The sequence below is a fragment of the Antedon bifida genome, chromosome 3 (assembly GCF_963402885.1).
Source record: "Antedon bifida chromosome 3, ecAntBifi1.1, whole genome shotgun sequence".
NCBI classification, from domain to species: domain Eukaryota; kingdom Metazoa; phylum Echinodermata; class Crinoidea; order Comatulida; family Antedonidae; genus Antedon; species Antedon bifida.
This window is the reverse complement of record NC_136228.1, coordinates 17,619,075-17,636,012: the sequence shown is the minus strand read 5'-3', so window position 1 is coordinate 17,636,012 and position 16,938 is coordinate 17,619,075. Positions and strand designations below refer to the sequence as shown.

The following is a 16,938-nucleotide window of genomic DNA, read 5'->3' as shown; positions in this document are numbered from 1 at the left end:
TGTCAAGGTGTTCAAATATAACGATCAATATTTCAATGACTTGCATTTAAAGCAGATAGAACTATGTACGTTCATGGCTAACTGTCTTAGCTGTCTAACGCTAATCTGCGGCCTAGTTCAGACACAAAAATATGTACGCCACTTACATAACGCTACCTTAACGGCAGGAGTCTGAACATACCCTAAGAAGCTTTAGGCTTGGTAGAGAACTCCAGAATTGCTATATGAAGTAAAATGTTTATATTATTTTTTTAATTTTCAGCCCTCCAGATCCGCACCAGGATGGGTTCAAATATATGCTGAGCAACGATGAAAAACAAAACTTAGCTTACATTGGCTCTACACCTCAAGCTGGTATAAAACAAGTACGAATACATTGGCTTCTAGACTTAGTAACTGTTAAGTAAGTGATTGAAATGACTACAGTAGAACCCCTATTAAGGGAGCACCTTCAGGACCTACTAATTGTGTCCCCTTAATACGGGTACATCCTGAATAGCGATGAGCCATAGTGTTAAAGATATACAGTATTGTCCCCCGGAAAAAATAATTCTTTTTTTTAATGTTTTTGTTGAATATGCCATTTTAATGTCACATAATGACCAAAAAAAAAAGCATTTACCAAAAATTGTTTACCTGAAAATAAAATGTATTTTAAAGTAAAAAATAGTCCAATTGACTGGAAGTCAATTGGTTTTTGGTTGAATTTTAACTGTTTATTTTGTCTATAAGTGAAAACATTTTTTTTTAAATTTTTTTTTCTATGGAAGTGATTAACTTTATTCAAACTGGGAAATACATACACATTTTGCGTATTTGCTCCTTAATGTTTACTTATACTTAATTATAATAAACATTAAAATATAAAACGTAATATTTCATAACACCTTTCCAAATTACTGTTGTTGGTAATTGTTAATAGCACCCTCTATGGAATCGATTGATGCAATGGAAATATATTACAGTACAATTAAATCTGATCTGAACAGGAACTTTTATAGTAGAGAGCCCTCTATTGTTTAAAAGTAACAATTCACATTTTCTCGTAGACATACTTTTTTTTTCTTTTTGTGGAATGCACAATTTTTATTCAATTTCATTTAATAATATCATGTATATGATGCATAATAAAATGATTGTACATAATAAATACATAATTATAATCATTTACTTATTTATTGACATTAATCATAATCATTTTTTATAATTTTAAATGTTTTAAGAGAAATTATAGAAGAAGATAGGCATCAACAAATATAAATATAGACATACTTTGAACACATACTTTTTATATATTCAACATCAGGTTATCATATTAATGTAATGTTTCCCATTATTATACCTTTTTCTAATTAACAATGAGTTCAGCAAAGTTAATGTGCCCCAAAATTATTAGAAATGAGTCTTGCTTGAGTTAATAATGTTATGACCTCTTGCTTTATAACACAGATTTCTAATTTGATTAGCATATGTAACTCATATCACCACTACAGAGTTTGTACTATGAAATATTATGAATATAATGTTTCCATTTGAAATATTATATTTTTATTATTATATAAAGAAACTATATTTTATAGGTTCGTAAAGAGCAGAGCCCAGTATAATTTTACTCATCTAGACAATTTAATAGATGTTTTATGGCAGAATGACCTTCGACCTGGATTTGAGTTAATGGGAAACCCATCAAATGTTTATAATGACTTTGAGAACAAGACTCAAGTATACATGTGGAAGGACTTGGTCCAAACTCTTGCAAAACGTTATATAGGTAACATTTATGTTAATGTAACAAGTAACAAGAAATAGATGGGTGGAAGTAACAATAGATAAAATGTAGAAGGACAATATATTTTTTTATTTGTTGACCATGCACCTTTGAATCGGTGGTGCTTACAATATGCGGTGCGGTCCAAGAAACAACACAGAACAGAACATATTGAAAAATAAAAAGACATGACTAACTAAATTATAACTAAAACTATGGAAAACTAAAAAAAAGATTATAGATGAAGAAATAGATAACACTATACAATATACATACCAGTCCTACTAAACACCACGCACCATACAGCACACACCACACAATGATATACCATGGAGGAAAATCCATGGATATACATAGTATTATACCCCTAGTTAGGGCGCTATGCACTTTTAGTACTCAAGAGGGGAATATTTAGAGGGTTATGGTTCAGACGTTATATTTAGGAGTGGGTGATATTGTTTGTATAATATGATGACACCAATTTATTTGTTTTATTCTCAGATATTTATGGTTTAGGCTATGTTCAAAATTGGAATTTTGAGACTTGGAATGAGCCTGATCACAAAGATTTTGACGGCCTAAATATCACATTTCAAGGTAACAATCTTATAAACAAAGTAAGATATCTGATGAAAAATACAGAGTTTAATATATGAAGTGATATTTTCTGATGAGTTAAACCAAGAGTTCCTCAATCATTGTTCTTGTTTGACAAATAATTAGAAAACTATAAATTAAAAAATTGGATTGTCAACTGGAAAACAGGGAAAAAATATTTTAAGCAGCTTTTTGTCTAGACTGGATTTTATCAAAATAAAAAAAAAATAAATCCCATAATGCATGAGAATGCCTTTTCAATTTTAAATTGTTTATCTCTATCCATTAGAATCCCTAACCTAAGATATGATTACCCAAGATTGCACACCCTGGCAATAAAATGTTCTATAAGAAGATTATAGGCTATCATGTTACTAATACAAGGCCATATTTTAATGTAATAATTATGGATGATTCTTCGTTCAAGAGACATTTTGATTTTTGTTGTTGCATTGAACTTCCATTGAACTTAATTTCAAGATCAATTCTGTGGTGTTTTTTTTTATGATCGCGATGTTTATGAGCAAATATAATGTTTGAACTTTTAATGACCTTGGTTGCTACCTACCGCGCTCAGCCTTTCGGCATAATACTCGATCAAGTACAACACTATTAATTTTTCGAGAAATGAAAAGTTTCCTTTCTTCGGCGATGCAAGCAGATGATCTGATTGGCCAGATCATTATGCATCATGTTTAATTGATTTATAGTTGTGGGAGTCGTATAGTGTACTTTAAATTTAAAAATTTAAAAAATTTTAAAAAATTAAAAAATTATTATGTATAAATGTGTTTGTCTAGAATCCAATTTTTTGTTTAAATAGCAGTATTCTAAATGTAATGTTAGTTTGTACTGTTATTTTTAGATTTGTACATCATATAGTTGAATGAACTTTTAAATGGAATTTTATATTTTTATACTTTTTATATCAGAATGAAATTTGGCGCAATTCTTATTTTTTTGCAATGCAACTTATTTTTTATTAAACCAGAATTGAATTTTTTGCTGAATTACCCTTCATTTCTCTTCATTTCGGACTTAATATCCATAGAATAATCAAAATTAACAAAAGTTTCTCAATAATCAATGGTCAACAAAACAAAACAGTTATTATCGTGTTTTATAATACACCTGATTGTATTCTTGGAAACATTTTGAGAATTTTTGCCTGTCGGTCCTCGCAGAATCAGCTGCCCAATGTCCCATGGCAACCAACAATTTACCCTGGGCAACTAAATTAAAAAAAACCTGTAATAAAATCCCAAAATAAATTCAATACAAGTTATAAAGTATAAATCCTGTTACAACTAGGAGGAAAATAAAAAAAAAGTGAGGACAACCAAATCGTAGACCTTTAGTTGGCAATCAATTTTTTTTTCCAAGAGAGAGATTTTGGATAATCAAGCATACTAGTTATCAATAACAGACATTATATAAAAAATAATTATGAATAAATTGAAATTATAAAAACAAGAATCTTGCCAAAATAAGGAAATAAGTATAGATATTCACTTTAATGTTCATTTTATTATAACTATAGCTAATAGCCAAATCCTTTATGTATATTTAAAAATAATTTAGCTGAAATTAGGACTCGTTATTACTCTCTACTAACGAGTCTAAATTACTATTGCATAATATCTTGATCTGTTTGACGTTTTGCCAATTTATTTTATATCCTGTTGATTTGTTCATGAATCTTTGTTCGATTTCGAGCGCCGATATTTTGACAACAATCAGCTTAATTTTCAGTCATCATCACTCTTCTCTTAGTAACTCTTCCGTAAAGATTACTGTTATCACTTCATATTAAATATGTATTAAATGACTTTTAATTTGTATTTTGTCAGTAAGAGTCAGAGATCTGACTATTAATCATTTTGTTACATGTACCTGTACTACTCCCTGTACTTTATTCTTGAAGTTACGCTTAAGAATACTACAACAAATTATTTGAAATATTTGAGCCAATTTTGATAATTGAAAATAAAAGGTCAATTTCACGTCCATTGGCACATTGGAATTATATACAAAGTGATTTGTATTATAACCATTTGAGATTACTATATTATTGGTACTAAAGAATATGAAACATTTAAAATTGTTAAATTATATTATTAATCAACCTTTACAAAATCCATTTGAATATTTAAATATTAATAATTATTTTTATTATTTAACAATGTGTCAATGTTTTTGTTGCTTTGCTTTGTTTGCTTCTGCGCCTGTGTTTTTTTATTAGACTGCCCTCTTGCTAGAGACACATTCAACATTGTAATTCTGTTTTATTGTAAATTAATCTCTCTTAGCGTTTTTATCACACCATAAATATTGTCCATTTCAATATTGTCTAATTTCATTTTAAAGGCTACATTTTCAATTTGATTTAATTTTATGATTTGAAAAAACCATGTCAATTGTTTAGCTAGCTTGCTATTTCATAATATATTTCTGTATTTAATGTCAATTTTTACAATGGATGATTTTTGTATTAACTTTGATATGTGATCAGTATTTTTCTATCAACAATATGGATTATAGGCTGCTTCTGATAATATTCTGAGCATTAATATCAAATAAAAAATAGTTCATGAATTCACATCATATGTTAGGTTGTAGCTAATTACATTGGCTGTTTCATATTCATGTAAGAAAATAATGTTCTAATTATATTCATGGGTGAACTATGTATAGCTGGAGCTATCATACAACAATGAATCACATTAAACAATGGTAAATACATCAAAAGATAATAATATTATTTATTACAATCCAAGGCACCTGTTACAAAAGATAATGCATCATTTTTAATAATGCTATTCATTTCTTTATCATAGTTGTCATTAGAACTAAAGATGCAACGTTTAGACACCTGTTTTTACAACATGCTTATGGGCACACACAATTCAAAGTATTTGTTTTGCTAAATGTACACCAAGTGTATACTGTTTTCACCTGTCTTTGTTCAGTATCTTTCAACATATATCTGCTAATGTTAAGCTCTGTCTACACTATCAAACTAGTTTCACATGGAAGTTTGATGTGATGATGTACCCAAATATGGTAGTGATGACATCATCATGTCCATTTATGGGCACATCACATTTTGTTGTCAAATAAAGTTTGATAGTGTAGACAGAGCTTTATAGATTTAGATTGAAAAACTTATTGTCATATAAAATCAAGCTTGGTTGTTACTAAGACTTAACACAAAAACAATCATAACATAACGTAGTAATTCATGCATATAATTGTGCATTACTAATTATAGAAATGTATAATTCTTATATATCATAAGATACAGAATTTGTTAATTTGAAGTTTTATTATTATTTCATTCTTTTTCATAATTTGTAGGTTTTATGAATTATTATGATGCATGTTCAGAGGGTTTAAAGACAGCTGACCCATCGCTGATATTTGGTGGTCCCGGCGCAGCCTGTCGAGATGAGTCATTCTCAAAGATCTGCTGGGGGTTACTTGATCATTGTGATAATGGTACTAATTACTTCACTGGAGAAACTGGTGTCAGACTTGATTTTATCTCTTTCCATCACAAGGTAAAAGTTTATTGTTTAAAGATGTATTATCCTCAATAAAAAGACATAAAAAATGAAAATTAATATCATCTTTTAATAGGCCATTCTGTAGTTTTGATAAAGTTAATCACTTCCATAGAAAAAAAAGAAAGGACAAAACAAACAGTTGAATTCAACCAAAAATCCATTGGCTGGCAGCCAATTCAACTATTTATTTGCTATAAATTGCAGTTTTTCAGGTAAATATTTTATTTACTTGATTTTTGGTCAAAGTGAATAACTATTTACTAAATTAAATTGGCATATTCAACAACAACAAAATTTGTTTAAGGGACAATACAGTATTGCAAGTCAGTAGTATATCTTTAAAGGTTTCCATGGGGAATATACACTCGTAAGGTTAGGTTTGTGTACACCATGTGTTTCCAAAAGGAAATAAATTATGGTTGAGAATGTCTCTTTACTAAGGTAAAAGTTTATTTGTTGGAACATGTAACTTCGTAGCTAATACTATTTTCATGTCTGCAAAATGAGAGGTCTGTTTTTTAACTTGCGATAGTCTGTTGCTGCGTGCGAGTGTGTATTGTCCTGCTATTAAACTGACCAATCATAATAATTAAATAGCACGCAACTATGCTTTCTTCTGAGAACAAGGTTCGCATACGTGTGTGAAAATGTGTAATAAGTTGGGAGGTAAAATCTAGACATCTTGTTACAAGTTGTAATTTATGCAGATGTGAAAATGGAAATTGTAGGTTGAACTCTAAACCCAAAATAAGATAATAATAATAATAATAATAATAATAATAATAATAATAATAATAATAATAATAATAATACTTAACGATGTATTGTCCCCCTGAAAAAATAATTTTTACAATATTTGTTGTTGCATATGCCATTTTAATGTCACATAATAGTTATCCACTTTGACCAAAAATTGGATCTAAACAAAATTTATTTACCTGAAAAAACTGTAATTTAAAGCAAAAAAATTGCTAAATATGCTGCCAGCCAATGGATTTTTGGTTGAATTTAACCATTTATTATGTTAGTTTATAAGTGAAAACATTTTTTTTAAATTTTTTTTTCTACGGAAGTGATTAACTTTATTAAAACTACAAAATAACCTATTTAAAGCCTGATTTAATTAATCTTCATCTTTAACGAAAAAGCTTGCGTTAGTTTATTACATTAATTAAAGTTTAAAATATTAGATACACATTTAATTTTCCATTTTCCACAAATGTTACCCAATCAAAAACGCAAAATGTGTATTGTGTGTACACAACCCAGTGTATACAGTACTGTGTATTGTGTGTATACAACCCAGTGTATACAGTACTGTGTATTGTGTGTATACAACCCAGTGTATACAGTACTGTGTATTGTGTGTATACAACCCAGTGTATACAGTACTGTGTATTGTGTGTATACAACCCAGTGTATACAGTACTGTGTATTGTGTGTATACAACCCAGTGTATACAGTACTGTGTATTGTGTGTATACAACCCAGTGTATACAGTACTGTGTATTGTGTGTATACAACCCAGTGTATACAGTACTGTGTATTGCGTGTATACAACCCAGTGTATACAGTACTGTGTATTGCGTGTATACAACCCAGTGTATACAGTACTGTGTATTGCGTGTATACAACCCAGTGTATACAGTACTGTGTATTGCGTGTATACAACCCAGTGTATACAGTACTGTGTATTGTGTGTATACAACCCAGTGTATACAGTACTGTGTATTGTGTGTATACAACCCAGTGTATACAGTACTGTGTATTGTGTGTATACAACCCAGTGTATACAGTACTGTGTATTGTGTGTATACAACCCAGTGTATACAGTACTGTGTATTGTGTGTATACAACCCAGTGTATACAGTACTGTGTATTGTGTGTATACAACCCAGTGTATACAGTACTGTGTATTGTGTGTATACAACCCAGTGTATACAGTACTGTGTATTGTGTGTATACAACCCAGTGTATACATTGGCACCATAGCAGATATCTATTAGCCTACTGTACTATTACAACTTAACACTTGAAAGTACTACTAACCCAAACTTAAATTAAGTACTTAACAAGATATAAATCCATATTTTTAGCTTTAGATGCATTTTCATCTACGTTCTTAACCATAAGATTGTTATATCCATAAAGTTTTAACTAAAAATAATTAATCTCTTGTGCCTAGTGTATGTCTTAATTGCACCCCTGCTTCGACTAACATTTACTTCTTGAAGAAGGTAAACAAGTTTATAATAATAGACCGTGAAATGAATTCTGACATGTTGCAAATCTAAGACCCCCTGTATGTGATTTAAATTTAACAGATGTTTTCAAATGTACACTCTGAATTGATCAATTTACCACTAGGCTAAATTTAATCATAAACGAGGATGCCGTTAGTGTACAAACTTCAATGAATAAAGCCTTTAGCATTTAACAACAAAAATATGAATTAATTTTAATTTATCAGCTTTTGCATTCACTGCCACTGGACTATAGTACTGTATTAAGTGACTTAGAAACGTTTGTGAAATTAATTAATTTACGAGATGATACGCCGTTAAAAGATCTTACTTTGCATTTATAAAGCTTAATTTATGATGCAGTACACGGTAAAAAGATATCACTTTCTTTTTTTTCTTTTATCTTTATAGCTATTGTGTTTTATTTGATTTGGCAAAATATAAAATACGATAACACTAATGACTTTTACTGGAGAACTCCAGGGTGAAGAATTAGTGATTAAAATAAATTTATATGTTTTTCAATTTTACTATGAAACTTTATTGTAAATGCGTTAATTAAATTTACAGGGCAAAGGTCATTCAATGTATATTTTAGAAACTGAGATGGAGACCATTACAAAGATACATAATCTGCATCCATCGTTTAAAGACAAGCCAATAGTTAATGAGTAAGTACTGTAAAGTTGAATTATTATTACTTTACTAACCCCAGTCTTCACATCGAAGGTGAGATTCTACCCTTACAAAGATACATAATCTGCATCCATCGTTTAAAGACAAACCAATAGTTAACAAGTAAGTACTGTAAAGTTGAATTATTATTACTTTACTAACCCCAGTTTTCACATCGAAGGTGAGATTCTACCCTTACAAAGATACATAATCTGCATCCATCGTTTAAAGACAAACCAATAGTTAACAAGTAAGTACTGTAAAGTTGAATTATTATTACTTTACTAACCCCAGTCTTCACATCGAAGGTGAGATTCTACCCGAGAACACCCTAAAAAAGATTGTTAGAACGGTGGTTGACGACCAGACGTAATCTTTTTTAGGCCTAATCATAACAGGTTTGATTTATAAACCAGACACTGTCTGACATCAGTAGTCTGTTGTCAGTTTAACGAGTTAAGGGATCAAGGAATATTCACTGAGCATTGAATCTGAATCCACATACTTGTCAATATGGTATTACATGGATCAATAGTGTCCTAAGAGACCTCAGCTATTCACAAGGCAGTTAATTCAAAGTTGTGGTCAATCATGGATTCCATGGGTCAATATAGCAACATTATTGTTCCTAAAGGCTTGTCTATTTACAAGGCAGGTGAATCACACACTTATATCAATACACTGTAACATTACATGGATTAAAGGCATTCTATTCACAAGGCAGTAGGCTTATTTGGTTAATTCAGTATATACACAAATATGTTTTTTGTGAAAAATTGGTTTTGAAAATAAACTAATTAATTATGCATATACAGAAATATCAAAATAATGAATTTGAATTAAATTGATGTCTTAAATAGAACAAAAAAGATTTACTTTAATCAAATCTAATTATATATCTAAATAAAATCATGTGGGATTTAACATTTCGTTTATGAGAATTTGGAATAACTTTGTTTTGTTTTTTAATTAATTTGTACTATTTAGTTTTGTTTTTTGTTTGTTTTTTGTATTGTACAAGGATGACGGAGTAAGACCAGTTTTCTGTTTGGGCTCATGTCTATTAATTGCACCTGGCAAGATGAAATGTAAAACGTACTTTTAAGAACTTTTGCCGAATAAATATTATTATTATTAAATATTATTATAAGTTGCTCATTCCAACTAAACCTCACTTTTGATACTGGGGTTGGTTGCTTTAACTAAAATTAATTACTTGTGTTTTGTTGAAATTTGTATTTGTATATTGCATGAGAAAATGTTTTGTAATATTTGATACAACAAGATTTTGTTTTATTTCAGCGAAGCAGATCCGTTGGTAGGTTGGAGCAAACCTGAATGGTGGCGTGCTGATGCGACATATGCAGCCATTGTTGCGAAGGTAGTTATCTAGTGTCATCATTATTGTCATTATCATTATCATCATCTTATTATCATCATCATCTTTATATCATCATCTGCATCGTCATGTTATTATTATTATTATTATTATCATAAATGTTGTTACATAATTTTCAATATTATTCACTTGATAGGATGATGATCTTTGAGTAGTGTAATTAAGTTAAATACACCTTAGCAACCCCAATTAAAAAAACATGTTTTAAAAAGAAAATTTTAAACTTTTAATCACTTTAGACATAATTTAAGGTTGGCAATTAACTACATTAAGAAATGAATTACCATATAAAATAGCAAGGAAAAGTATATGCCTGAGGACATTTGCATCAAAGTGATTCATACCTGTCTACTGTTAATTTTAATTTTCAATGCCAAGATTTATAGGAGATGTTATACACATCATTCATAAGTTTACTGAAAACACATTTTGTGACGTTACTTTTTAAAATCATAACAATTTTATTTCCATGGCTCAGAAATTACGATAAATGATTTATTAATGTATTTTGGTGTTAAAAGAGGTTCATGCATGTTGTTCGAATTGTTTTTAAAACTTAGCAAACAAGTCTGTGAACTTAAGATACTAGGAAATGAGTTCAAAAATTCAAAATGTTGTCTACACAAAAAAACGTTTGTTATATAATTTAGCTAAAATTACATAATCTGTTTTTCTTGCAATCTTAATATAAAACATTTTCGTTGCTTTTGATACTGTGACTGCTAGGGACGAGTTTACTTGTCCAAAAGGATTTTTTAGCATAATCCAATTTTTATAACCTGGTATATGGTTAATGGTTTTAAATTTATATAGCGCAAAATACAAATAGTCTCTATGCGCTGTTTAGCACAAGTGTGAAATGAATTTTGATGTAAAAAAACCACGAAATAGCCTAAAAAACCGAATAAATTGACCAAGACAACAGAAAAAGTCCGAAAACGCAATCTCACATCACCACACTGTTTCACTAACTTGTCAAGACAAGCTAGCTATTTATTCACGAGTGTCATAGTGATCAATGTGGGCATCTGACTCTCATGCCTAACAAACAATAAAATGAATAAAATGTGTATGAAAAAATAATAATAACACATCAGGCAAAGAACATTAATTCTAAACCGCTCAGTGATATACTGAAATTTAATTAATTAATTTGAAACGATAAAGATGAGGAAATCTGTGGGAATGAGAAAAAGTCGCCCCAACCAAGTCTCGAACTTGAACCGTCTGCTTGATATGCAGTTGTCCTAACCATTAGACCACTGAGGCTTTCATGGTATTGTTCAAACTCGATTGGATAGCGACTCTTTAACATTCTCGGCGTGGTACGGCGGAACAGCACTAGTCCTCAATTGTATGCACGTGCACCAGAAATCAAATTGATACGCCCTCATCTATTCAGTATTTTTATTCACGAAGCGGGATCTCCGCAAAAAAATAATAATATATCTTCATCACTAAATCCTGTTTAACTGTGCACCATATGAACTGTATTGAAAAAATGTATATGGAGTAAATTAGAAAAAATGTTTATATTTATTATATACCTATATATTTATTTATAATTTCATATATTGTGAGAGTATATTATACTGATAGAAAAATGGCCAAATGCCTCCAAGAAAAAAAAAAGTGCACTTAGGAAATGTAAATATTTCATTAGAAACTGGTGTTTAGAGGTATAGTAGAAACCATTATTTTGCCATGGAAACAAAAATTTTTGTTTTCACATAAGACACCACAAAATTCAAATAAAAGATTATATATTGGAAGAATTTCATCTGGTTGTGGAATAGGTAAAGAAATTTTATTTAATAAAGATTATATAGTAATAAGTAAGCGCTCAGAGACTGAAATACGCAGAATAATGAAGAGGACATGCTAGTACATTTCGGCTGGTTTTTTTGTCACCAATATATAGATTTAATTAAACATTCACACATTTTTTATTCATTTAGAATGAATTTAAAAACTCATTTATTTAGTAAATGTGCTCCTTTTTTTATATTTTGTTGTTGAATTGGTGCTTTATAAATGATTATACATACTTGGTAAATCACTTTCCAAGTAATACCTTTTCTGCACTGATATATTTTTTTTTGGAAAATAAATCAATTAAAGTAGTAGTAGCTGAGAACTAAACAATATTTGTTAATTATTCACCATTATACCATAGTATTTAAAATGTATTTAACAAATGCGTGGGTTTACAATGAAGCAAAAACAAAATGTATTGTGTTCATCTTCTTCATCAGCTTTATATCCATGTAGTGATTCTGATTATGAGTTGTATACAAATTCATTATACCCTCCTTTAAACAGATGATTTTCAGATAACTGCCAGCTATAAGATCCTCTATTGTGCATCATACTATCCATTAAGCCAATCTACCAAAGCATTTTTTTGAAAGATTCATTGTTATTGAGCTGTTACATCCAATCTTAAATGGGTTGCTTTTGATGACATGATTGTTATTGTCTGTTTATTACAATTTAATCATCCTCATGATTTAGTTAGCTTTTTTTCTTTCTTCCCAATAAATTGCGAATGTAATCATTTAGTGGGAGGAATGAAACAAAGCTTTCATTGTAAGAAAGCCTGCAAAAAAGATTATTTAAAAATAAAATTTGCATCATTTCCAGGTAATTGATTAGGAAGATACTAAAATGAGCATAATTATTAATGACAATTTTGTTTTTTTTCTGTTTCATTTTAAGTACAATAATCATATAAACAGTTTGTGTAGACAATTAACCTTCTTTTTTTGAACTTATATATTTGCATTATATAATACAATCTGGTAACTTGAAATTTCCCCTTCAAGCATCTAATGATTTCTCGTTCAAATCTTCACAGGTCGTGACACAACATCAAAATCTTCTGAGCAAGTCGCCAGGGATAAATTACTCCTTGCTAAGTAACGATAATGGATTCTTGAATTTTTACCCAAGTTTTTTTGACCAACGAACATTAGTGAGTCGTTTCCAAATCAATAATACAATGCCGAAGACGGTGCAAGTTATAAAGAAGCCTGTTCTAAACGTGATGGGTTTGCTTTCTCTGATGGGTAACAAACAGGTGTATTCATCTGTCTCAGGTGAGCTCACATTATTTTGTTAAGCTCTGTCTACACTATCAAACTAGTTTGACAAAAAAGATGTGATGTGCCCAAATATGGTAGTGATATGACATCATCATGTCCATATATGTGCACATCCCATTTTTTTGTCACATGAAGTTTGATAGTGTAGAAAAAGCTCTAAATGACATTGACAACAAATCTGATTTTGATTTTGAATGAATAATTGTTTGAGAACAGAGAAGCAAGCCCAACTGGATTATTCAAACATTCCAACCTTAGAGGGCATACTAACTATACACATTGTTCAATAGCGGCGTACTGTATACGCATAAAAAAGCACAGGGATTTACACGCTTTTTTTTTAATCCGTTACAAATTCCCTTGACACGAAAACAGTACTTAACGAACCCACTATAATAAAGTGTTATCTGTTATGAAATTGTCAGGTGTCTTTTGTGGCTAAATTGTTTCAATTTATGGTAATGCAATTAGTTGTTCACATTTATGTAAGCCCTTTAATTTGCTCTATTTCTATTTCATCCTGATCAAACTACCCTTTAGTACATCAGGTATACAAAAAAAAGGAGATTTTAAATTTATTGTCAACATTTGAACTTTTATCTACTGTATAATCAAATCCGGACAGAAAACCGAAAACTTAAATTCTCTTATATTTTTAAAAATGAATTCTATAAATTTTGGAAACACAGTTTGACAGCTAAGTGTGCTCCCTAGACAGCTGACACTAAACAGTACAATATAAAACATAAATTAAACTACAATAATGCTAACATACTTACAGTAAAAGCAGATATGAGCTTTATTACATTTTTTATGCCAAGTGACTACTAACCTAACATTGCATTTGTCCACTTATAGTAAAGGCAGATAAACACATTTTATTGCGTTGTGTAGATGTCATACAAGGAAGAACCTTATATTACTATAATAAAATTGTAAAGGTTAGATGATCAGTGATAAAATAAAAGATTTCTTGACAGTAATTCATATATCTCTACTGCTTGAAATAGTATAGATAATCCTTTTATAATAAATAAAGATCAGATTTCTTTTTTTCTTATTTTTTAGGAGTTTTATCTGTTAAGGAATAAAATAAAATTGCTTTTGTGTTTATGGGTTAATTTTGACAGAGGTTAAATCCCTTAATATGCTCATAACCTTACTTTATTGCTCTCATGTTCAGCACATAAACCTTGTTTTTGCGTTGTAATGTATTTCTTTCTAAAATAAAATGTAGTACCTAATACCATGGTGAAAATAAAATCTTTTTTCTGTCGCAATACATTTGGAAAGAGATAATTTATTTTTACTAATTGTATACTTTGTATTCCTTAGTATACAAATAGGACAAATAATGAATTCTTATACTTATAATAATCTATACTTAACCATCAATAATTGATTAACTTTTTAAACCACAATCGCTTAAAGACACGTTCCTACATATTGTTTTTTCTAATTTAAGGTCACATACTGCATTTTATGTAAAATAAATACTATATGGGCCTATTGCGATATTTTTTTTCGTCTATAAACAATATGAGTTTTAAAGTCGATTTTAATAAATTAAGCGGCCCGCTAAAAATACCAGCATGTATTGCGCGCAGATTGATATTTTTGTTTTTCTTAGTGTGATTCACCCATTTTCGATCGTAAAGGCCAAAAGAATTGGAAGAATCGTAACTTTTCAGTTTACGAAAATGTTTGTGTACTTCAGTTTTATTTAACTGTGCAAAGACTTCAATGGCCCACAGTTTTTTGGGTTTTTTTTCAAATATTTTATCTGTATTCTTTGACTAGAATTGTAGAGTGAATACAAAATTTTTAGATTCTTTGCATGTTGTAGGGCCTTGTGTGTCTTGGTGAGTCATTTTGTCCATTTGATTTATCACTGTGTAACTTGCAATTCCATTAACTCTCTCTGGAGGCAATATCTAGTAGAAGGGCCATTAGTATTTTGAGGGTAAACATCCTCGTCGAAGTGAAGCTGTACACTATGCGCAACCACCGATAAATGTCCGAAGTGAAATCCCGCCGATTCCCTTTTAATTCCAAATTGATAGGCTCTATCAATCAGACAGCTGAACTAGTACTTTTCATATAAACCTTAGCGGTCAGTACATATACACATTTGTAATATATAGTGCCCTAGTTTTGCTGTATGCAAAAATTATCCAAAACCAAAAAAAAATCACTCACTTACCATCTGATAATTTATTTTTTTTGTTTGTTTCTTTTTTATAGCTCAATTGATTCTAGTGCAAGCGAGAGTGATTTTCAGCGTTATAACAATATTCTCCACATTTACCTCATAAACATTCTTTGAATGAAAAATAAAAAGTTATTTTATTGGCCATCAGTATTCTATAATAGCTTATCGATTTCAATCAATGGCCGTTGCGAATATGAGGATGAAATTTTAATTTTACGGTCAGTCTACATTTTATTAAATTTGATTAAATTTTGTGACCTAAGAATTAATCTCAATAAAAACCTTCATTTGCATGACAAACACAATTTCAAATTAAGCATGACCATTGATTAATGTCACAAAAGGGTAATTTTTGTACAAAACTAAATATCTATATTATTATTAATCAGCCTGCTACTGTACAAAATTAATTTATGACCTATGAAACAATATTTCATAAGCTGTAGGCTCTTGTATCACCTAGGGAATACTTCCTCTTAATTACAAGTTTATGTATCGATACATAGAAGTGGAGATAAACATCAATTTCATTGTCATTCCCATAATTATTTTACTAATTACTATCTAATTATAGTTTGTTATTAATTATTGCTGGATGTTGCATTTTGTGTTTATTGCCTTAGGTATTTGCTAGAATACTATACTCAATACATTGCAGTGTTAAATCGGTGGATAGGCATCATTCATTTTGCCCATTTGAATGTATTAGTACCTGAGGCTCGAACCTTCGACCTTAAAATTGCAAGCAAATAGACACAGCGACGACATTAATTTTTTTTTGTACGGTCTGTGACTGAAAAAAGATTGACATTTTGATGTCTTCATTATTCGTTTTAAGAGTAAGAAATTTAAATACAGATTACGTTTCTATGTTTCTACAAATTATGTAGTTACACTTGAATAGAAGTAGAAAGAAAAGTAGTAAACAATGACACCAACATACTGCACCACTGCTGATTGCAGAAGGAGAAAATATTTCATGTCAGACTGTGAATGGAAATGCGAGATTTCAAAATGTTTTTTATAGTTGTAGTAGATGCTTATATTAATATATAATAACCATACATGCCTATTGTTTTGTTTTGTTCTTGTTTGAATAAATAAATACAAATATAATGGTACAACCATTTTCATCATTCTGTTTTCCTTCCATTTCATATTAACTTTTGATTTTTGCGATAATTTCTTCCATCTTTAAATGGTTAAAAGTGTGAAAAATAAGTCGATTTTAATAATTAAGCGGTCCGCTACAAATACCAGAATGCATCACGTAAGGATTGATATTTTCATATTGTGAAACTTTCGATTGATTGTGAAAGGGTAAACATATAAAAGAACCATAACTTTTCAGTGAAAATACCAGGTTTTGCCAAT

The 16,938-nt window shown here is 29.9% G+C and overlaps 1 protein-coding gene across 5 annotated transcripts in view; it reads left to right on the top strand.

Annotated features, from left to right (window-relative positions):
• Nucleotides 1-16,938, top strand: part of LOC144837872 (alpha-L-iduronidase-like) — an 87,023-nt gene that overhangs the window by 8,653 nt on the left and 61,432 nt on the right. For 4 of the 5 annotated variants that reach the window (XR_013611562.1, XR_013611561.1, XR_013611563.1 and 1 more), the window contains exons 3-9: nt 263-403; nt 1,581-1,771; nt 2,270-2,365; nt 5,723-5,925; nt 8,745-8,845; nt 10,152-10,230; nt 13,106-13,346. Coding sequence is in view for 2 of the 5 variants with exons in the window: in XM_078693174.1 (XP_078549300.1) it covers nt 263-403; nt 1,581-1,771; nt 2,270-2,365; nt 5,723-5,925; nt 8,745-8,845; nt 10,152-10,230; nt 13,106-13,346 (1,052 nt within the window). In the remaining 3 variants the exon portion in view is untranslated. The remainder of the gene's footprint in view (nt 1-262; nt 404-1,580; nt 1,772-2,269; nt 2,366-5,722; nt 5,926-8,744; nt 8,846-10,151; nt 10,231-13,105; nt 13,347-16,938) is intronic. The other variant, XM_078693175.1, reaches the window with a different exon arrangement.